Genomic DNA, 24,145 nt, shown 5'->3' on the forward strand with positions numbered 1-24,145 from the left:
TAGTTCAAACTGTATGTACTGTTGGGGAAAAGATTACAGTATTCCCTACCTCTGGTATTCATTTTTCCTTGTCTCTTGGAGAGAGTCATTTTCCTATAAATGTAATGGTTTAATATTATTGAAGGTTACAGGAATCTTTTCTCAATTAGGTTTGCATACTTATAATTTCTATGCCATTAAAAAGATTTGCAAAGTGTTTTCATGATGTTTCTTAAATATTTTTTTTTGTTTCTAGCATCTTGGAATCTTGAAAATTAAGCCTGCATCCTTAACTCGTTCGTTCCCCCACCCCTCAATATGTATATTTCTTTGTTATCATACCATTGTTCATAAGTGCTGCTATTGGTTTTGTTTTAGGGAAAAAAAACAAGTACTGATGCATTTATTTTGACAAATCGCACAGAAGAATTTTAGGAAATTCATAAATTTAAAAAAGAACTCTTTTTAGGTCAGCATTATGAATTTTTACATTGGATCTTCAGCAAATCACACAGGATTGAATTAATCATTTCTCAGTGTGATTTCAGTCTCGGCAAATCATTATCTGTAAACATAAACTGAATGCTCAGTGAACTGAAAGCATGTTACGTTATTCTATAAGATTCACTGTCACAGGCCTGCAGAATATTTTTGTCGTGCTATTTCAAGATTGCAAAGTTCTGAAATCCCGTCAGAGTGACACCTTACCCAAGATTTGTACAGATACTACTCAGTAGTGCAGTGAGGGCCTGTCTTTAGCAAATGACTGTACTTTTTCCTTGTTGTTTTCAGTCTTTTGCAGTTCAGGGCCGAGGATCTTGAGACTGCTGTAGTACTTTTACTAGATGGCCTCAGAATGTAGCCACGCAAACCTATCAAGTGGCTGCTTCCCAGCATTTTCTTGTTTTCTTTATTTTATTGTTTGCTGCTGAGAATAAGTCGGTTCCTGATTTAATGGCTTTTATCTCTTGAAATCTTTATTTGCCATCATACAAATATAGAGGTTAACTTTCATTTGTTTTTTAAAATTGCATTTTCTTGATTTATAAATAATCCTGTTTCTCTATTTCATTGTAGGCATTCGACCTCCAATCATGAATGGGCCCATGCACCCACGCCCTTTGGTAGCTTTGCTGGATGGCAGGGATTGTACAGTAGAAATGCCTATTCTGAAGGATGTAGCCACAGTGGCATTTTGTGATGCTCAGTCCACACAAGAAATTCATGAAAAGGTAAAACATTTCAATCACACTCCTGGTTGGCAAGTATAATATAAGTGTTTTTACAGTTACAAGAGAACATGTAAGTTGCACTATTTTGGTTAACAATTGAAAAGATACCCAAATTGGTCAGGAATTAGGCAAACTTCATATAGAGGGGAAACAGAGAGAAAAATACCTTTATTCAAACACCGTGAAATATAGCCTTGGGCACTGTGCCTTAGATGGGACATTGGCCTTGTGTCCATCCACTACATGTAATAGAATTTCATTCAGAGAAAGAATTACAGTAACTGAGAAACAGTATGTATATTGTAAGTACTAGTATTATAGCATATAAACGGAGAACTTACAAAGCAATAAAGATTCCCCTCTCAGCCATAGGTCTCCTCAAGCTTTGGGTGGGTACCTCATGCACTGAGAATTTACACTGCAGTAAATAATTGCTGAAACAAATTATAGCAAAAGGTTCATTAGTATTGGGGTTGGGTGAATAAGCTGCTATTCCAATTCAGGCATTCCTATCAGCTACTTAACTGCCTCCCCCGAAAGTTCAAGAACCTGTGAAACAGCCTGGGGAGGGGAGGGGAGGCGAGGCCTTCCAGGTTTATTAAGAGACCATTATCTAGGGCCGTCACCTGGCTTGTATGCCTGTATTCCTTCTTGGGGGACTGGTGTCACGGTAAGGCCTGCTCCCCACCCAAGCTCCCTGGCATTTTCTAGGGAAGGAGAGCACCTCACTCATCTATTTCAGTAGCAATAGGATGGGGATAAACCTTGCTACTCTTGTTGCTCACTAACAGACCAGGGCCTTAGATGTCCAATATTGCCAACTTGGGAACTAAGGAAACCTTGTCTTCCAGCTACCAAAAATCGGTACCGTATACAATGAGCATGGTAGCAGAGGAGAACTAGGTGGGGAAACAGGGATTCACCCCACAAGGATGTCTTCCTTCCTTGCCCCCTGAAGGTCAGAAGGAGGTGTAATAGCAAGCTAGTGCAGGCTCACACGCTAACTTGATGGACAGGCCAGGTCTGCGCAGCTAAACAAGTGTTTCTGTGTCCGCTGCAGTGAGCTCTGCTTCCTTATGCAGACGGAGCGATATGTGGCTGAATATGTCCCAAATGTTAGGGATTCAGTCTGTGTATTGAATTGAGCTAACATTCTTGCTCTTCTGCAAATATATTATTGGTCTTGTCCCTGTCTAATAATTGTAATATTATGTGACAGTTAATGGCTCTTTTTTCAAATGTTAGACAGAAACTGAAACCGTAACTGAACAATTAACTTTACAAAATATAGCACTGATAAACCTTTAAAAGGCGAGAATTTTTATATGTCAGAAAGACCTAATCCTTCCTCAGGTGGCTGGCTGTATATTAAAGAGAGCTCTTGAAAGTACACACAATAATCGTTTCCTTTCAGTTATTAAGTGAATGACTCCTATTTTATGCAGTGCCTTTCTGGTATAATCAAATCAACCAACTGTTGTGCTCATTATTTCTTTAGCAATCAGATTTCTATCCAAAAAATGATTTTTGTTGTTTTAAACTCTTGAAAATTTAGAATTTATAAAGGAAAGCTTGATGATCTCCTTAAACATAGTGGTACTAGCTGTTTTGCTACTATATAGAGAAGTCTAAAGAATTTTTTGTGTCTTATCAACAGTGCAGACTTGTATTCCTCATTCTTATCATGTTTAAGGGAAATGTTCTTTTCTTTTTTTTTCTTATGGAAATGTTCAACAGAGGAATGGCTGCATACTCCTCAATTGCATAAATAGTTCCTCTGTGGATATCTCTGTTGTGGATTCTTGGACTTCCTGTCTTGCTTTTAAAAGTCATTGTACCATAGTCCACTGTTGTCAGAACCATTATCAGGAATTATCTTAAATATTGTTTTCCTGCACTATCAGTGTTGTCTTAGTTTCTCTGACTCAGTTCCCATTGATTGATTTGATTTTTATTTATTTTGAGATATAAAGTAATCTTAATATGGAGAGAAGAAAGAGAAATAAATTCCTCACTCTAAAAAGTAGACCCCATTTCACTTTTCTGAATATCCTTTCTTCAATACGCAGTTGATTTCCCACAGAGTAGAAGCCACTTTAAAAAAAATTATGCTTCTGGAGGAGCTATCTTTTAATAAAAGATTATAAATTATAAGTTAAGGGTCCGAGCTGGTGAATTTTTAGTCCTGACCAATGCCCATTGAAGTCCATGGGAATTTTTCTATTTACTTGAGTGGTCATTGGATTAGGCCCTTAGTACACTCTCTCCCTCTCCCTCCCTCCCCTTATGCAGAATCAATAATGTTTTGGAAGAAATGTCTCCTCTTGGTAATTTAAGGGACAATATCAACTTGAATATGTCCCAGAATTTAGGTTTTGTAATAAGCTTTGGTTTTGCAACAATAATCACATTTTACAAAAACCTAAGGCAAACAAAAATGAAGTCATGATTCTTTTTAATTCCCATTGAAACAAATAAATATTTCTAGGTAGTGTTTTCAATTCAGACATTTCAACACTGTGCAAGTACATGAGAACCTAAAAGTGTAATTGACTGGAAACTACTAGAAACAAATGTGAGATTTACCATTCTGTCTTCTTTGGATGATTTGAGAAATGCAGAAGAATAAAACAACGTCATAAATATTTAAAATATATTTACATTTTTAAATTTTATTTAATTTTTAAGGATCTAAGATATTAATTGTAACATATATAAGACCATTTCTTATTCTTTAATTTAAAAATATATATATTTTAACCTGACCAAGTTTGGGGGTTTTCTGTTTTTATGTACATCCCGTATTTAAAACACACTGAAATGCATATTGCTTTACATTTATTTTAAATTGTCCTTAAAAAGTTGTTCTAAGCTCCTCATTTTTGTGTCCTACCTCAAGCCATCTTCATAGGAGGTTAATATGAGTAATAGCTGGATCCAATTGATAAGGAGCTAGGAGGCGATGTGATGGGCAAAGAACATAAATATTCTTTAGATTGATTGATTTTTTTTTTTTTTTCTAGATAACAGCAGTCCACCCTTCAGGTGGACGTGGTTGTTTATGTTGGCACCTGCAGCCATCATACCTTCAAGTGATTTCTTAACTAAAATCCAACCAATAGAATCATTGACCTATAATGCCCTTAATTTCTCCAAATTGGAAGTCTCCTACCCAACAAAAACACCTCACAGAAGAAATTAATATAATTTGTATAAATTGTTGGACTGATGACCTTTCAGAGAAATATCAAATGTATTTGTTCTAATCCGTGGTCCAGACGGAATGAGCATTCAGAAGTTCAAAATCGTAGCTGAAAGGGGCACTTGTTTCAAATTTATAGCTTCAAAAGGGCACTTCGGTGACTGAATTCTTGACCTTTGGTGACCTCTGATGGAAAGGTCAAAGTTCACATGTTGGGTTTATGTAACAAATCCCAATTTGAAGCTCCATAGGAACACTGAAATTAATTGTCACTTATTCAGAGCCCAGTACTGCATGGTGTGGAGCATCCTTTATTTCCATTGTCTTCAGTGGGACAAGAGGGAGCTCAGCACCTCTCAGAATCATGCTCTAAAGTATCCATATTATTATTTACATTGCACTTTATTTATGCATGATGCTTTACAAGCAAAAAATATTTCTCTCACAATGTTTAAAAACTAAATTCTCACACAGCACAATATTAGGATGGAGTTAATGTTGCCTATGAAGTTTATATCTTAAATGTAACCCAATATTTCAGTATTTCCATTTTTTAAAAAAAAGTCTTAAAATAAAGAAAATTACAAGGTGATTTGCTGAACAGTCCAATAATTGTTTCATGCTTTAAATTCAGATTTCTGGCCATACTAACAACTGTCACTCTGCGCCACTAAATTATTCTGTTGTTCAAAATATGTATTTTTTTCACATCTACCGTACCCTGATGCTAAAGAAGTATTTACTTCAGACCATTTTAGGGTATGGAGGAAAGGAAGGAAGAGGGAGAGATGATAGAAACCCAGGGAAAAGGGAGTAATTTACTGATCTCAAAAAAAGCATTTTTCTCAATAAAAACAGAATTTCTGTTTCATATATTACTTGTTTTTTGAAAGATATAAGGGTCTGCTATGAAAGCAGGGTGAAGATCAGAGGTGTAACAGTGTGAGGGGAAGATTTTAGAGCAGATAGTGAGGGAAAAGCAACAGGATTGGAGGGCAGTCTGTATGTGGGGAAAGCAGGATGTTAATAATAAACAATGGGCAAACATTACCAGACTTTACCCATTCTCCTGTTATTCCCCATACACTAATATAGGAAAAACCTCTCAAACCAGAAAAAAGTTTCAAATCTAGTAGTTTTCAACTGTAATGATTGAAAATAGTTCTTCTATAGTGCTTCTCTTGGACAGGTCACTTTACATAATCTAAGTAATCCTCACAACACCGGTATGAGGTTGTGGATATTATCATTCCCATTTTACAGATAACTTCTGTACTTTAGTTTTAAGTGCCTAGTTCAAGACCACAAGTGTATGAGCTGGTATTAGAACTCTGTGTTCCTGATACTTCAAAACTCTCATGTTCAAAACACTGAACCATAAACCCCCATGGTTGCTACTTTGGAGGACACAGGGCTGCCGACGGGGAAGAGGGGAATGGGATGGGGACAAAGGGGACAATTGCTGAGGGACCCGGACAATTTAAAAGGGCTCAGGACTCCCAGCTGCTGCTATCGCGGCAGCGGCTGGGAGTCCCGGGCCTTTTTAAATCGCCCGGGTGGGCTGCAAGACTCCTAGGCGCGTGCGGGGTGGTACCAGCGGCAGCGAAGGCAGCCGGGCGGCCATGTGGAAGCCCTGGCCGTGTCAGAAGGGTGTGCCCAGCAGTGCAGCTGGCAGCTCACTGGGCATCAGCCAGCGCAGGCGCAGCACCGCCCAAATGTCAGGTCTTTCTAGGGGGCCCATTGGCTGTTCTGCCCTGGGCAGAGCCGTCCCAGGGTGCGGCGAATCGGGGCAAACTCTCTGGGCCCTGCGGGGTGCGCGATCGGCCAGCGCGGTCGGTCCCAGAAGTGACAGATACATCAATTCTGGCCCGGGCCTCACACCATCCTAGGGATGGCCCTGCCCCTGGGGCCTGGAATTGCTGTAGGCGGGCCTGAGAGGACAGGTAGGATAGTGAAGTAGTGGAGGCTTCACACCTCCTGAAAAATATGCCACATTTACTGACCGTGTCCCAAGGCTTTTTTTAAAGCACAGCTGCAATGTGAGGTTGGAAAACTCATTACGTTTGTTCAGAGATTGTTAATATATATACGGCAGAACAGCACACCGGAATTTTCTGTTTCAGTTTTTTACCCCATGTTCACTAACCATCATGGATCACTGCTGCTGGGAAGACAGTCAGTCAGCATGTTTAAACATTGATTTCTGAGTTGCATGTTATTGTAAATGTTGAGTTTTCTCACCAGTACAGAGAACAAAGTCTTGTCTAAACAATGACTGTGTGGAGTTAAGAAGCATGTTTTTGCCAAAGGCAGTGTTTTATTCAAACCAAGTAATATGGAATGTGTGATAATTGGGACCTAGAGTCCTTGCATCCAATTAGGGAGGCTCCGTTCAGTCACACTCAGATGTAAAAATGATTTTAAGCCATTGCTCATTAAACAAATCTGTAACAGAACTTTTATTGCTCTTATTCACAGTAACTAATTGTCTAATTTCTTTATGCAGCGAAATATGCCTTTTAGGTGGTCTCTGCTCTAATGAAACCATCCCAAAGTGTTCCCAAAGGTACAAAATATAACACTGCTCCACCTGTATTCAACCACAATCTCCATTAAACTGTTGGGTTTTCTCCGTCCCTGGAGTAGGTGATTTCACTGAATATAATTTGTGGTGGGTTAACTTAAAATACTTTGGGTTTGGTTATCCAAATATCCAAGCATCCAAAGATTCTTTCAAAACATTACCTGAATCTCTGAGCTTCCTTATCTCCTACCTGGGTCATTCAGCATTCTTCCCCTTTCTCCCCTCTCTTCTACCACACAGAAGGCTACATTGCTCACATTCTTATACTCCAGGCTCATGCAATATCCCCTTCCTTCACAGTTGCAGTACACCCTCCGTCCAACCTGTTCTGTAGACCTGCAACCTGTCCCTTCTCTCCCAGTTCCAAGAGCCCCCTTCCCATTCAGTTCTGTTTGCCATTAATACCTCTTTTCTGGCATACATGACACCTCTGAGTTCTCTGTTACCAGCCACTTTCACGATTTGTCTTGTGTACCCGTTAAAAGAATTACAGAGTCAAGCCGATCCCTAGTGCTTTTGTGGTGCCTAGAACTCCCTGAGTTCAACTTTTTTACTGTTCTTGGGCTTCGCAATCATTGTGTTACAGTCTACAGCTCAGGGTGCTTTTTGTAGTGCCAAAGGGAAGCCCTCAGAGCATGTGAGATATGAAACTAGTAAAACAATCTAGGCCAAGCAAAAAGAGTTGGAAATTAAGTCATCCCCACAAATTTTCAGGTCACAGAAAGGAAGGTGGGATGGCAGCAGTAAGGACTGATTTATCACATCTTCAAAACAAAGTTTATATTGTGGACTGGGGTTCAGGATTCAGTTCAAACTGAATACACTTCACTTTTTTTTAACTATGCATTATCATATGTCTTGCTACCTAGATAGGCTACTAGATATTGGATTTTTTGACTCACTGGACTGCTATGCTGAAAATCAAATAACCAAATCACCTCTGGTTTTCCTTATAGTGTATGCACATAATTCTCAGTAAAGTTAATAAGAGTTGCATGCTCCCTTGGAAAGGAGACTTTTATTATATCACATAGCATACAATTCAAGCATCAAAATCTTGCTGAAAGCAACTGTTGCATCTCACTGCTCCAGTCAAAAGCACAAAATAAGGTCACTTACCAAAATGTTACATTTCCTATTTTTGGTTTAATTTAAAAGCACAAGAAGTTTAAAAGGTTAACGTTCGGTTGAATTCCATTTTTATAGGACTCAGAAATATGTAATGATTGTTTTCAAGGTAGAAATTTAAAAAAAAAACATTTCTTATGATTTGAGCTAAAATTATCTCAAAGGAGAGCTTTCATAGTGGAGCGAACATTTAAACAATATACAATAAAAAACTAGATGTTGCTAGTATTATTCTACTGTGTCATAGAATCATAGAAGATTAGGTTTGGCGGAGACTTCAGGAGGTCATCTCGTCCAACCCCCTGCTCAAAGCAGGACTAACTCCAACTAAATCATCCCAGCCAGGGCTTTGTCAAGCCGGACCTTAAAAACATTTAAGGATGGAGATTCCACCACCTCCCTAGGTAACCCATTCCAGTGCTTCCCCACCCTCCTAGTGAAATAGTTTTTCCTAATATCCAACCTAGACCTCCCCCACTGCAACTTGAGACTGTTGCTCCTTGTTCTGTCATCTGCCACCACTGAGAACAGCCTAGCTCCATCCTCTTTGGAACCCACCTTCAGATAGTTTAAAGGCAGCTATCAAATCCCCCCTCACTCTTCTCTTCTGCAGACTGAATAAGCCCAGTTCCTTCAGCCTCTTCTCATAAGTCATGTCCCCCACCACCCTGATCATTTTCGTTGCCCTCCGCTGGACTCGCTCCAATTTTGTCCACATCCCTTCGGTAGTGGAGAGCCCAAAGCTGGACCAATACTCTAGATGTGGCCTCACCACTGCTGAATAGAAGGGAATAATCACTTCCTTCAATCTCCTGGCAGTGCTCCTACTAATGCAGCCCAATATTTTTTTTTTTTTAATGGAGATATCCTATCTCCTAGAACTGGAAGGGACCTTGATAGGTCATTGAGTCCAGCCCCCTGCCTTCACTAGCAGGACCAAGTACTGATTTTGCCCCAGATCCCTAAGTGGCCCCCTCAAGGATTGAACTCACAACCCTGGGTTTAGCAGGCCAATGCTCAAACCACTGAGCTATCCCTCCCCCCCATATGCCGTTAGCCTTCTTGGCAACAAGGGCACACTGTTTATTCATATCCAGCTTCTCATCCACTTTAATCACCAGGTCCTTTTCTGCAGAACTGCTGCTTAGCCAGTCAGTCCTCCGCCTGTAGCAGTGCATGGGATTCTGCCATCCTAAGTGCAGGACTCTGCAGTTGTCCTTGTTGAACCTCATCAGATTTCTTTTGGCCCAATCCTCCAATTTGTCTAGGTCACTCTGGACCCTATCCCTACCCTCTATGGTATCTCTCCCCCCCCCCCCCCCAGTGCCATCCGTGAACTTGCAGAGGGTGCAATCCACCCCCTCATCCAGATCATTAATAAAGATGTTGAACAAAACCAGCCCCAGGACTGACCCCTGGGGCACTCCGCTTGATACCGGCTGCCAACTAGACACTGAGCCATTGATCACTACCCATTGAGCCCGACCATCTAGCCAGCTTTCTATCCACCTTCTAGTCCATTCATCCAATTCATACTTCTTTAACTTGCTGGCAAGAATACTATGGAAGACCATATCAAAAGCTTTCCTAAAGTCAAGGTATATCATGTCCGCCGCTCTCTCCATATCCACAGAGCCAGTTATCTCATCATAGAAGGCAATCAGGTTGGTCAGGCATGACTTGCCCTTGATGAATCCATGTTGACTGTTCCTGATCACCTTCCTCTCCTCCAAGTGCTTTGAGATGGATTCCTTGAGGACCTGATAAATGATTTTTCTTTGATTTGCTCTTTATCTTATATTCGTGTATGAATAAAAGCATTTTACTCCACTGCCAGCTTCTTCGCTTTGATTCTACATTGAAGCCATAATCTTGCACTTATAACATCATTGATGTTTACTTTGATATCACAGATACTGTAGTATAATTTTACTGCAGGATTAAAAACTAGAAGAATACGAGCTGAGTGGTAGCTGACCCTTCTTTGAGCCATAAATACTTTAGAAATTAGCAAACAAAGAAAGCATAATGATTTTTAAAAATGGAGAAAGAAGAGTGGATTTATTTTGAAACCTTACATATTTAAAAGTTTTGTTTTCAATTCCTCAAGGGGAAATGAGCCCTTTGGCACCTTAAGGGTGAGAAAATAGCTTAGGGGGTTGGAAACCACCCTCCAACCCACAGGGAGGGCTTGGAGTCAGTCTCCATATCTGGACCAAAGTGGAACCTCTGATTTTGCTATATTGGGGATCTTCCATGACCTCTATCTATATTGCTGGGTGAATTTTCACCTTGGATCTGATCCAGAGCCCACTGAAGTTCATGGGAGCCTTTAAATTAACTTCACTGGGCTTTGGATCAGGCCCCAATGAAAGATTTTTAACAGTTATAAGAAAGTTTAGTAAATCTAGTCAGATTAGGTGTTATGTGTAGGGTGACGAGATAGCAAGTGTGAAAAAACGGGACGGGGGTGAGGGGTAATAGGAGCTCATGTTAAAAAAAGCCCCAAATATCAGGACTGTCCCTATAAAATTGGGACATCTGGTCACCCTGGTTATGTGGTGCATCCCAACAGCAAGTGACCCCTAAATTCCAGCCGCAGTCACATTTGCATGTGCTAACATTGCAGATCTTGTGAAACACTGTGCACCAGGGCAGACTGCCAGTGTAAAAAGTCAAAACTCTTAAAAGTGCTGCCATGCCCAAGAAGCAAGATATCAACCTTGCAGACAGCTTAGAGTCTGTAATGTAGTTGGTTATCAGCAAGCATCTCACTGCTCCTTTCAATACCATACTAGTGATGGATCACTTGTGCTTCAAAAATGATTGTGATTATTATAATGATTTCTCTTTTCTGCATCTCTGTTTATTTTTTATGTATTTTATTTTTTTAAGACCATGCTTACTGTGTTGATATGTTATTGTCAGTGACATTCATGGCATAATGACTCTTCCAGTGAAGATGGTTTCAATCCAGCTTGCATTTCTAATAGACTGAGTTTAAATGTTAAATAATTCTAGATTTATTATTAGAAAACACAAGTGAATCCATGCATACAAACTATGTAGCCTGAAAAGAACTTTCCTTAAAAACCGAGGGCTTTTTTTATTTTAAACACCAGAGAAAGTGTACTAAGGGAAAAGTGTACTAAGAGACTGTGATCTAAGATTGACTACAGTGATAAAGCAGTTGCATGGACTGTCAATTATTTCTGGGATTGAAGCAGTGGTTTAATTTCTATAGTTAAAGGCCACCATAGATGATCACAACATTTTAGCACCTGAGGCGGGGAGCTCAAATGACGCCCCCATACCCCCTTGCATGGGCCAAAACTTTGAAAGGTTTCAATTCTGCCTTCTTCCTGTTCTGCTCCTCTCATGGTACTGCTCTGCTACCTACCCCAATAAAGGAGAACTGACAACTTTAAATGCCTTGTTCAAAAATTTTAAGTAACACTTAACTTTCAAACGCCTGAACAGCGAATGTAACTTTTCTTGTCTGCATAGTAAACACTGGATTTTTTTATCTGTTTGAATAATCAAAGTGGTGCTTTTTGTGCCTTCTTGGCTGCAAAGGTTTGAACTGCTTCTTGCTGAAGGTCCACAGTCTGGGCCAGCTCATGCTCTATTGAGATGGTTGCAAGGCCGACCAGCCTCTCCTGTGTCATGGTGGAGTGTAGATGTGTTTTTATTAACTTCAGCTTGGAGAAGGTAGGTTCTCCACTGGCAACTGTTACAGGAAGCGTTAGAAGTATGTGCAGAGCAACAAAAGCATTTGGAAAGAGGGTGGTCATCTTATTTGTGCACATATATTCCGGAACAGCCTTTGGAGTTGATCCCTCATCTGACCTGTGTGACAGACCCAGACCAGTGGGGTACAGGAGTCTGGTAGAGGGCAAATATACTGGTCACTAGATGAGTAGTTTTCTGTTCCCTGAGTGACCAGAGCAGGGGCTGCACTAGAGTAATCAGGAACCTGCTAGAACCAGTTAAGGCAGGCAGGCTAATTAGGACACCTGAAGCCAATTAAGAAGAAGCTTCTAGAATCAATTAAGGCAGGCTAATCAGGGCACCTGGGTTTTAAAAAGGAGCTCACTTCAGTTTGTGGCGGGAGTGTGAGGAACTGGGACCAAGAGGCGCAAGGAGCTGAGCGTGAGAGGGTGTGCTGCTGGAGGACTGAGGAGCACAAGCGTTATCAGACACCAGGAGGAAGGTCCTGTGGTGAGAATAAGGAAGGTATTTGGAGGAGGCCACGGGGAAGTAGCCCAGGGAGTTGTAGCTGTCATGCAGCTGTTACAGGAGGCACTATAGACAGCTGCAGTCCACAGGGCCCTGAGCTGGAACCCGGACTAGAGGGCGGGCCCGGGTTCCCCCCAAACCTCCCAATTGACCTGGACTGTGGGCTCTCCCAGAGGGGAAGGTCTCTGGGCGGTTCCCCAACCCACATGGTGAATCTCTGAGGCAAGAAAATCTGCCAATAAGCGCAGGACCCACCAAGATAGAGGAGGAACTTTGTCACACCTGTAAGACTGTACTGTGCCAGCTATAGTGGCTCTCAACACTCAGGCTCCTGGGGGTGCTAGAGAGGTACATAAGAGGCTCCTCCTCCTCTCTCCCTGCAGCTCCTGCTGCTTTCTGTTATTCCCTCTCACCTTTTCTCCTGCCTGCCTGTTATGTCTCTTGTGCCCTCCAGCACAGCACTCCACCATCTCTGTGCATCTAGAGCAGAGAGAATACATATCCACCAGCAGCAGACACAATTTTCTACACTCTGGGTCCTAGTGGCGCCCCTTCTCCCCCCCCCCGAATCTGGCACCTGAGGCGGCTGCCTCAGTTCGCCTCATGGTAAGGCCAGCCCTGTTTAATTTAGGCAAATTGTTTTGGTGTGTTTTTTTTTTTTTTTTTAAATCTACCATAGAAATTTTAAGTCTTTACTATGTTGTAAACATGAGAGCATAAAGGCAGGCTTTTTTTAATGTTATATATAACATAATGTGTGTTGTGCGGGGGTGTATATATGTGCATATAGTTTGAATTAAGTGCAACAATTTTTAGGGCCTAAAGTAGTGCCACTAATCAACAGAAGTCAGTGAGCATTAGTTTAGGTCCTTACAGCATAAAGTTATACCATTGGGCAAGTGGATTATTGGCAGTGAAACGCACTGCAGAGATCTATATTTGAAATCAACATTCTGATGTTAGTTTTTTTTGTTGGGAAACTGAAACCATAAAAAGGCAACACAAACGAACAGGTTGTTTGGTAATCTATCAGGTCCTGCTTGCATGGGTAGTGCTTCTTGACACTTTTTGTAATGTTAAGTTTATTCTGAGCTATTGCACCATTGTCCAGATATGCTGGAAGAAGGACAGGAGACACTGGATGTGGTTTAATTAGGCCGCAACTTTATTCTTAAATATCTGGGAGTACCCTGCAGATAAAAGTGTACAGTGCAGGTAATTCCAAAATCATTTCAATAAACACCCAGGGGGCTTCCGTCAGCCATCCCCCTTTCCCATTGTGGACCCCAGCCAACCTGCAGCTCCATCCCCCTTCCCTACCACCCTCCCCCGATTAAGGGGGAAGAGGGTTAAGGGAGAATATAAAGGGTGGGGTTGGCTCTCTGCCGTACTAGTCGTAGGAGCCCCGAACACCACCACCCCGTTTCTGCTCCTTTAAAGAATACCTCCTTTAAATCCTTTACCAACTCATTTGATCTCAGCCCTGTATCCCGTCCCTATGGAGTACCTGCACTGGACATCTGTCCATGTTTACATAATGAGTTGTGACATCATAGCCTATTCCTGTTTCATATTCACCCAACTAAGTCCCCCCGAACCTGCTGTGTGGAAGGCGCCCCCCCCCCCCCACACACACACACACTTCCGCTTGCCCAAACTGATGGTGAGGGGGAAATTCTTTCCCAGCCCCCTCCCCCCCCTGAAAAAGGAATGACACGTGCATTGCCCTCTGTGGATCCTGACCAAACCTGGTATTTCACCGCTTCCAAGCATGGGAGGGTGGGTGCTGCTCTGCCTGGTCCAGGTACAAGAGGGCATTTCTTGCAGCTGCGTGGACCTATATAGTCCCCCCTTTTTTCCGGTCACCTGGGGAGAGGGGCTAAGTAGATCCATGCAGCCGCAGCATCCCCACACTGAGCTGGTCTGCAGCGGTAGCAGAAAGTCACTCCCTGACTCTCTCGCCCTTAAAGAGGCACACACCTTTTCCAGCAATCCAGAAAACGGCCTCCGCCACTTAATGTGCGGTGAGGTCACTCTGCTGGCCATTACAGGTGCTTTACATGTTTTGTCGTTGTCTTGCTGTAATTACAGATTGGCTGATCATAAATTTTGAATTAAATGCAACCTACAAATAACAAATACCCAAATCAAATAACTGTAGAATAAATATACTGATGCCACAAATAACCAGGGCAAGATCTGGAGCACTCTTCACATTCAAAATGTAAATCTTGCTTTTTTTTTCTCTCTCTCTCTCTTTCTTTGTGAAACCCCTGGTGTCCACTGAAAGCTATACTGTCAATATCACATCAATCTTGGAATGCTGCTTTAGCATGGTTACTGCCTGTAGACCAAGTGAAATGCATTACTCTCTGGTGATGCTTTAACAGTATTTTTAATATTAGTTTATATCCCAAAAAGTATAAAATAATCATTTGAAAAAACATTGCAAAATTGCAAAAAAAGAAAAGTGTTTGTCTTATCCCCGTAATATGGCTCAGATGAAGTCCTGGGTTGTCTGATGAGCCCTAGCTGATTGTATTCTCACTCTGTACTCTGGGTCTGATCCAAAGCCCATTGAAGCCAATGGGAATCTTTCTGCTGACTACAATGGGGTTTGAGCAGAATCCAGCAATATATGATCACCAGACAAAGAAAAATAAGGGTTGAGGTTTACGTTACGTCCCGAATCATAGAATATCAGGATTGGAAGGGACCTCAGGAGGTCATCTAGTCCAACCCCCGGCTCAAAGCAGGACCAATTCCCAACTAAATCATCCCAGCCAGGGCTTTGTCAAGCCTAACCTTAAAAACCTCTAAGGAAGGAGATTCCACCACCTCCCTAGGTAACCCATTCCAGTGCTTCACCACCCTCCTAGTGAAAAAGTTTTTCCTAATATCCAACCTAAACCTCCCCCACTGCAACTTGAGACCATTACTCCTTGTTCTGTCACCTGCTACCACTGAGAACAGTCTAGATCCATCCTCTTTGGAACCCCCTTTCAGGTAGTTGAAAGCAGCTATCAAATCCCCCCTCATTCTTCTCTTCTGCAGACTAAACAATCCCAGTTCCCTCAGCCTCTCCTCATAAGTCATTTGCTCCAGCCCCCTAATCATTTTTGTTGCCCTCCGCTGGACTCATTCCAATTTTTCCACATCCTTCTTGTAGTGTGGGGCCCAAAACTGTACACAGTACTCGAGATGAGGCCTCACCAATGTCGAATAGAGGGGAATGATCACGTCCCTCGATCTGCTGGCAATGCCCCTACTTATACAGCCCAAAATGCCGTTAGCCTTCTTGGCAACAAGGGCACACTGTTGACTCGTATCTAGCTTCTCGTCCACTGTACCCCTAGGGCCTTTTCTGCAGAACTGCTTCCTAGCCATTCGGTCCCTAGTCTGTAACAATGCACGGGATTCTTCCGTCCTAAGTTCAGGACTCTGCACTTGTCCTTGTTGAACCTCATCAGGTTTCTTTTGGCCCAATCCTCTAATTTGTCTAGGTCCCTCTGTATCCTATCCCTACCCTCCAGCGTATCTACTACTCCTCCCAGTTTAGTGTCATCTGCAAATTTGCTGAGAGTGCAGTCCACGCCATCCTCCAGATCATTAATGAAGATATTGAACAAAACTGGCCCCAGAACCGACCCCTGGGGCACTCCACTTGAAACTGGCTAGACATGGAGCCGTTGAGCCCGACAATCTAGCCAGCTTTCTATCCACCGTATAGTCCATTCATCCATCCCATACTTCTTTAACTTGGTGGCAAGAATACTGTGGGAGACCGTATAAAAAGCTTTGCTAAAGTCAAGGAATAACACATCCACTGCTTTCCCCTCATCCACAGAGTCAGTCAGAATGCTGCTTCCAACCTGGTTATTTGAGGCTTTTAGCACGTTATGCTAAGGCTTTTAGATTTTTGTATAAATGGGAGGCATTAAGGGTTATCTCCCCTCAAAAAATTACAAAGGAAAGCTCTTATGGTGGTGAACATCTGATGTTACCCAGAATGGCTGTGATAGTTCAGTGCTAAAGTATAATTACAAATAATTAGGAAAACGAAGAGGAATTGTAGCCCTAAGTAGTCAGTGTGACGGAGTAGGGAGTGGGTTGGATTGACCTGGGAATGTTGCGTGGGAGTTTTGAGACTGTCTGCATTGGTGATGGGATACCAGGGTGAGGATACCTGAGCATGTAACTTGAGCCCAGGGGGGAATTGGGGCCAGGTGACACCTTTTGCCCGGGAAACTGGACAAAGGCCGGGGGAGGAGCCGGGGGCAGTGGCTGGAGGAGACTGCTGGAGGGGTTTTAGTTTTGAACTGACTGGGGAAACGGAGGGAACCCCAAAGCTGAGGGATAAGCTCCCTCCCCCTCTGGGGACTTGATTGAGGGGTCCTAGTTGTACCTACAAGCTCTGTTTGGGACTGTGTTCCTGTCATCTAATAAACCTTTCGTTTTACTGGCTGGCTGAGAGTCACGGTGAATCGCAGGAATTGGGGGTGCAGGGCCCTGACTCCCCCACATTCTGTGACAGTCAGCACTCAAGTCAGTATTTGAAAAGCTCTTTAAAACATAAATGTCCACCACATCTGTGGCACAGATTCTGTTAAGGCCTGTGAGGACTTAATACATTTTGATACTGGTGCAGTCCGTGTGGGGAAGAGGAGGAGGAGCTGAAAGACCTGGCTGCCCAGTTCTGATTGCAAACCATATGAGCCAGTCCAAAGAGGAATGTCACAATGACTTTGAAGCAGGCAGTTTGCTACAGCTTCTAATGGAAGTAAATTGGTGTGTCAGCCACGAAAGGGAAATAAATAAATAAATACTGGCCTATAATAGAGGGCAGGTAACAGAAGGGTCTATACCTGACCTTTTATAACAAACCCTTTCTATTTGAAAAAGCACAATGGCAGGATAAAATATCCGATGGAAGCAAGAATGACTGCAGATGGACATCTACTTAATTGGTACCATTTGGGCCATTTCATTTTTTATATCCACTTTCATTTCTGGAGCCATGCTATTTTTACACATTTCTAGTTTAGGGAGTTTAAAAAGCCCATGTTAGAGAGCAAGAGAGGAAATACTCTGACTGCTACATTTGAACTTATGTGAAATTCCAGCTTTCTATTTTATATCTGTCTATCTTACTGCAATTGACACTAGCTGATGTTTTTGTAATAAAATTACATCAGTTTGTCTTTGACTATTCGTGCTGCATGTGACAGTACCTAGAATAAGCTTCATTTTCTTTAGCTGAACATTACAGCGTACAGAAACCCCTTTACAGTGAAATAAAATGATTAGCTGGAACCGACAGGAATTTCTACGACAACAGGAGATGCTGAAAAACAGTCAGAACAGACTTTATACTATAATATGCTATGCTATACTAATCTATTTCTAATGCACCCATCACCATCGTCCCAATGGTACTTTACAGATATATGTTGGCATGCATGCTCTAGTTAAGGTAGTCAGCTCCATGCAGCATGGCTGATTTTTCTACAGGTTTTTGTTGTTGTTGTTTGTTTGTTTTTTGTTAAAGCATTATGTGTTTATTTTGTATTATAATTTCATCTTTTACATATTTTATATATAAAAGTAGAAAAACCATGTCTTCGTTTTTAGTGCAATTTGCGACATTTTCGCCTTCTTTCTATGAATTTAAGTAATTTCAGTAATGGGTGAGCTCCTTCATTAAATGTATTTTCTACATGTATTCTCAAAGCATCAGACCCTTCCTTAGTAACTAGTCTTTTTGCATTAGTAACAATACGGTTTGTAATGCACTTCAGATGAGCTTTATTCAGGTGAAATCCAACAACCAGGAATAGTTTTAATAACTAACATTAGCACAGGAGTTGTTTGTCTAAATTCAGAGTTCTCTAGTTTGCTTTTTGAGAGCTCAATATTTTCCTCCTTAATCATGATTTTTAATGGTTTATTTTAATCTTATGGCATACTAGGTGCAAAGAGTGCTAACATCATCAAGAAAGTAAGTTAGTGTGAAATAATATACAGTTACTGGAGATCACCATCAGACTTTGCGTTTTCCTGCCAAATTGTCCGTAGCTCTAGGAGAGTCCTGAACTTTAAAAATAAAATACAAAAAGATTAGTCACTTGCACACCTGTTTGTTACATTGATGCTACCACCACATGGCTGGTAAATAAATACACACATGCACAGAGCTCACTGGTTTAAACAAAAGGCCGCTTGTTCCATAAAGAATGTCTCTCACTTTTCCCTGCCCCCCAGCCAGTCTCCCCCCTACTGCCATACAGTAGCCTGAACAGGCCCAGATATAATGCAGTGGTGTCCAACCTGTGTCCTCTGAGGCTTTAAATTGTGTGCTTGTATTGGTTTGCCATCCGGAAAGTACTTGGATATACCATCAAAATCACTAGGACTCCTAATAAGCATATCCCTTTTGCAGAATTTTATAGTGAAAAAAGACATGGCTACCAAGATGCTTGAAAATATTTGGAGAAAAGTTTTTAAAAATAAAACTGATTTTTTGTAATTATTACAGAGTCCTTCAGACCTGCAAAATTTTAATACATGATGAAACCCAAATGCAATGAAAAGGAAAAAAAGTCAGATTACATAAAGCAAGGTTTGTTCTTTTTTTTTTATTTTTATTTTTTTAAATTCTAGGTACTAAATGAAGCAGTGGGTGCACTGATGTATCACACTATCACTTTAACACGAGAAGACCTGGAGAAATTCAAAGCACTTCGAATAATTGTCCGAATTGGCAGTGGTTTTGATAACATTGACATCAAATCTGCTGGGGATTTAGGTATGATTATTAAAGACACTGTTTTATTTGAACATGTTATAGTTGCCTCCAGAAATGTGATAGCATCTAAGTCTTTGCATCAACATTTGCTGTATGATTTGTGCTAACATAATATATAAGCTGTATAATTTTCTCATCAAAGTGTTCAAAAATCATTATGGTGATATTAGCATTAGTTAATTAACTGATAATGGATTTGTGACAGGATGGCAGTCTGCCTATTCAAGACACATTTCAAGACTAAGAGCAGACTTTTTTAAAAACCGTAAACAGGAGACTTTGTCGATTTAAATTGCTACAGACTGTAATCCAGTCACAATGTATAATTCTGTCAGTATTATGGCATACTAAAAATAAAATGAAACATTACCTATGGTCTAGTACCTGTGTTTTGGACTGTAAGATCTAGTTCAGAAGCTTTTCCTGGTAGACAAATCAGGCATATCAGTTTTATCAAAGAATCAATTGTAATTACATGAAAAATAAACTAAACTGCTGGAGAATTTTGGGGAGAGGATCTTCACTCTCCCGTTATTCAAAAGCTGCAATCTGATTTGAACTGTTATTTGATTCACAACAGTCAAAAACAAAGCTGTATTCTCAAATTACAAGTTTCCAGGTTATTTCTTCAGTTTTTCTGAATAAACTGGGAACAAATTACCTGAAGATTTTCTTCTTGTCTCTTTTGACTAGGTCCTGCAGATATTTACTACTTAGTGTAGTACTTATTGCAGTGTCAGTCCCACTGAAGTAGTAAGTGGTTGTAGTACTGGGTTGTTTGTTAGTAAATAAGGGTGCGCCACCCAACACCTGTTTCCTTGGCTCGTTAGGCATAGTTACAATAGATTTTTTTCTAGTGTGACAAATGCCTCAGGAGTAAGTTAGATCTGAAGATGTTTAGGGGGCTGTTCTCCCTTTGGTACCTACCTTGAACTCCAGTTGACATTAACAAGGTTAGACATATGCATTGTGATGAACACAGACATGTTCGTTTGTAAACTTACATCATAGAGGTGGGCCTGAAGCAAAATACTAGGTCCAAACCCTAACTCTGGGTTCACAATTAAGACCCCAGTCCTGCAAAAGTTTCTACTTGTGCAGAATCCTACTGAAGCAAATGGGACTCCAGGCAAGAATATGATCTGTACATGCAGGCAGGCATCCTTGCTGGGTTACAGGTTCACAACTCAAACCTATCTCTGTAACTGTCCAAACTTGAACATCCCAGACTTTGGGAATGTTCTGATTCAGATCTAAATGCTAAATTGCAATATTTCTAAGCATTCAAGTCTGAGGCTCTGATTAGACTCATTTAAGCTATAAAATTAGGATCCAGGGTATTGATCCATGCCTATCTTCAGTGAATAAAATTGTCCCCTCCCAATGAAATGACTGTCGGTTTTGCTTTTTAGTCAGTAAAAACTGGATGAAAGTTGAAAGTCTGATTTTTAAGCTCCATCTGGCTAGAGCTAGTGACTGGAATTCAACTACTGACTTACCATTACTTGCAAAATCACTTAACCTACCTGTCACTCAGTTCCCCCTCTGCAGAACTGGTATAAATAATACATACCTCATGGAGGTGATGTGAGAGTTAATTACTGTTTGTAAACCACTTTCATCTGCTGATGAAATGTTCTGTGGAAGTAGGTCTTGTGGTAGTAGCAACAATATTCAGAATAATCTATTGTAAATGCCAGGTATTTTATCAGAAGCCTACTTAGTGGAGATCACATGAGAATTTCTTTCACTTTAGAAGAAAATATTTTTGTAGATATGATTACAGCTGCATTCTTTTCATGCTGCCATTTTTGGTTGATGTGTATTTCACAAAAAAGGTGGAACCAAGAGTTTCCCATGGAAAAACTTGAAAAAAATCTGACTTTTCCCACAAGCTTGTGAGTTGCTGCTTATGTGCTGAGAAAAACCTGAGAGGAGATGATGTAATCAGGGAGGTAGGAATGAGCCTATAGATGGCAAATAGGGCTGGGGCTTTGGCTGAAGGTCTTGGGCTTTCTAAGGGTGTGTGTGTGTAGACCAGACCACTGAGATCAGTGTGGGGGAAAAGTGTGTAGAAGAAATCACAGAAGCTATTCTGCACCCCCCCCCCAATAATAATAATAATTAATATAGTACTGTTTTCTCAGTGGGAAGGCCATACCCTTGTTCCTCTATGGTAAGTCTTGTGCTTGTCCACTTTCTCCTTGTTCTTCTCCTCCTGCTGCTGTTCCTTATTTCAACTGCCTATATGTAGTAAACTATTCAGAGGTGGGAGAAGGGAAAAAGAAACTCTAGAACTTAGGTGAAAGGTTACTTGACCCTTCTCCCTACAGCCTTCTAGGGACAACTGTACGATGTGCAAGGAAAGCTCCAACAAGCTGAAAGGTGAGTGGTAGTTCCTTGTTTCTTTCTTCAGACATGTAATGAAACATTTCTAACTCTGTACAAAGCAGTGTTTGGTAGATGCTGGGCATTAAAATATATGTTTATGAATTTTCATATTGTCCCATGCAATTTGTATTTTTGTTCCATGAAAAGGGCACTTTTTTCTTGTATAACCAAATAAAGCCATTTAATATGATAGGTTTAACGTAATTTTACCTTCCAGTTAAACAAGGGTACTCATTTTGCCTCTTTCCTTTACAATGTTGGGATTCATACTCCAGTTCGTGCTAGCAGGATGCCAAGAATGATATGCCAGCAAAGGAAGCTGTTTTATCATAGTAAATCTAAGAGCAGTGACTCAGCAGATGATTCCGCACAGCACTGAAAGGAAAAATAGTTATGCGGCCTCCCTATATCAATTTTTTTTTGTATTGATCTCAAAAGTCAATAAAGGTGCAAGCCAGCAGAATAAAGAAATTTGGATTCACACTGTAGATAAATAGGGTTTGAGATGATAATTTATCAAATTAGTGACATTGTTCCTATTACTGAAGAGAATATTGTTCTGTCTCTCTTGCTTCATAAGATGTGACGTTCATAATATTAAAGCTAGGTTGTCATTATTCCCTCAAGCCAAAGTGGATGGTCCTTTGTTAGCTGAAGCAGCTTATTTAATTTTTATTTATGTACAAATATCTACAGTGAAAAATGCCCTAGTAGTTGCTGAAGAAAAAAAGTACTTATTCATCTCCATTGAAATGTATAACAGGAATCATCAGCAGTCTGAACACAAATTTTGTCAGGAGTCACAGCTGGTAAATAGAAAGGGCGCATACAGTTAGGGTGACCAGATGTCCTGATTTTATAGGGACAGTCCCGATATTTGGTGCTTTTTCTTATATAGGCTCCTAATACCCCCCCACCCTCTGTCCTGATTTTTCACATTTGCTATCTGGTCACCGAACATACAGTACATGGAAGTAACTGAGAAGAGGCAATATTTAATCAGGACAAAAGCTTTTTAAAGTAAACAACATTCGCTAGGGTTATTGCAGAAAAAAAGTTATTTTCTTAACTATGAAGCATATATTGAGTACTGCAAGGAAATTATTGTCCGGAAAACTCTTGCAAGGTGGCAAATGTGTCCATAGTAGCAAAGCCAACTCACCTGGGGTCTATTCCATTTTTGGGAATAACTGCCATTGACTACAAAGAATTTTGGATTCAATCTCTGGTGCCCAATCCGACTTCTGCTGAAGTCAGCAGGAGTCTCTCTCTTACTTTCTCTCACCTTCTTGCCTCCATGTCCTGCTCACTACAGACCAGCTATTGCCAGGTGCTTAGCACCATAAACTCCTATTATCTTCAAACACCTTGTAGGAGCAGTCTCAGCACCTCTATATGAAGATTTAGGTAGGGTGTGTCTTTACTGGTTAGCTTGGGGACTGAGGGTCAGGGCTCCTGTTTCTGTTCACAGCAATTCCACTCACTAGTAGTGCAGTCTTGAGTAAGCCATTCTTTTCTAAAAAGTAACAGAGGGTTCTGTGGCACCTTTAAGACTAACAGAAGTATTGGGAGCATAAGCTTTCGTGGGTAAGAACCTCACTTCTTCAGATGCAAGATTCAGACTAACACGGCTACCCCTCTGATACTTGACACCATTCTTTTCTGTCTCTCACTTTACCCATGTATGAAGTGGATATAATCATACCTGCCCCAGAAGGGGCTTGGTGAGCTTTCACTAATATTTCTAAAATAGCTTGAGATCTTCATCGGTCTAGGAAGGAGTATGGCAGAAAGGGATCTAGGGGTTATAGTGGACCACAAGCTAAATATGAGTCAACAGTGTGATGCTGTTGCAAAAAAAGCAAACATGATTCTGGGATGTATTAACAGGTGTGTTGTGAGCAAGACATGAGAAGTCATTCTTCCGCTCTACTCTGCTCTGGTTAGGCCTCAGCTGGAGTATTGTGTCCAATTCTGGGCACTGCATTTCAAGAAAGATGTGGAGAAATTGGAAAGGGTCCAGAGAAGAGCAACAAGAATGATTAAAGGTCTTGACAACATGACCTATGAAGGAAGGCTGAAAGAATTGGGTTTGTTTAGTTTGGAAAAGAGAAGACTGAGAGGGGACATGATAGCAGTTTTCAGGTATCTAAAAGGGTGTCATAAGGAGGAGGGAGAAAACTTGTTCACCTTAGCCTCTGAGGATAGAACAAAAAGCAACGGGCTTAAACTGCAGCAAGGGAGGTCTAGGTTGGACATTACGAAAAAGTTCCTAACTGTCAGGGTGGTTAAACACTGGAATAAATTGCCTAGGGAGGTTGTGGAATCTCCATCTCTGGAGATATTTAAGAGTAGGTTAGCTAAATGTCTATCAGGGATGTTCTAGACCGTATTTGGTCCTGCCATGCAGGCAGGGGACTGGACTCGATGACCTCTCGAGGTCCCTTCCAGTCCTTGAATATATGAATCTATTAGTTTATATAAACAAAGCTTTCTTGTATAACAGGGCTTGACAAAGCTGTGGCTGGGATGATTCAGTTGTTAGTTGGGGTTAGTCCTGCTTTGAGCAGGGGGTTGGACTAGAT

At 41.1% G+C, this 24,145-nt stretch overlaps 1 protein-coding gene across 7 annotated transcripts in view; it reads left to right on the forward strand.

Annotated features, from left to right (window-relative positions):
• Positions 1 to 24,145, forward strand: part of CTBP1 (C-terminal binding protein 1) — an 85,044-nt gene that overhangs the window by 34,211 nt on the left and 26,688 nt on the right. For all 7 annotated transcript variants that reach the window (XM_029910621.1, XM_024201461.3, XM_024201462.2 and 4 more), the window contains 2 exons: positions 1,057 to 1,211; positions 19,025 to 19,169. In XM_029910621.1, coding sequence (XP_029766481.1) covers positions 1,057 to 1,211; positions 19,025 to 19,169 — 300 coding nt within the window. The remainder of the gene's footprint in view (positions 1 to 1,056; positions 1,212 to 19,024; positions 19,170 to 24,145) is intronic.

This window comes from Terrapene carolina, unplaced genomic scaffold (genome assembly GCF_002925995.2).
Source record: "Terrapene carolina triunguis isolate 2854851 unplaced genomic scaffold, T_m_triunguis-2.0 Scaffold66, whole genome shotgun sequence".
Classification (NCBI taxonomy): domain Eukaryota; kingdom Metazoa; phylum Chordata; order Testudines; family Emydidae; genus Terrapene; species Terrapene triunguis.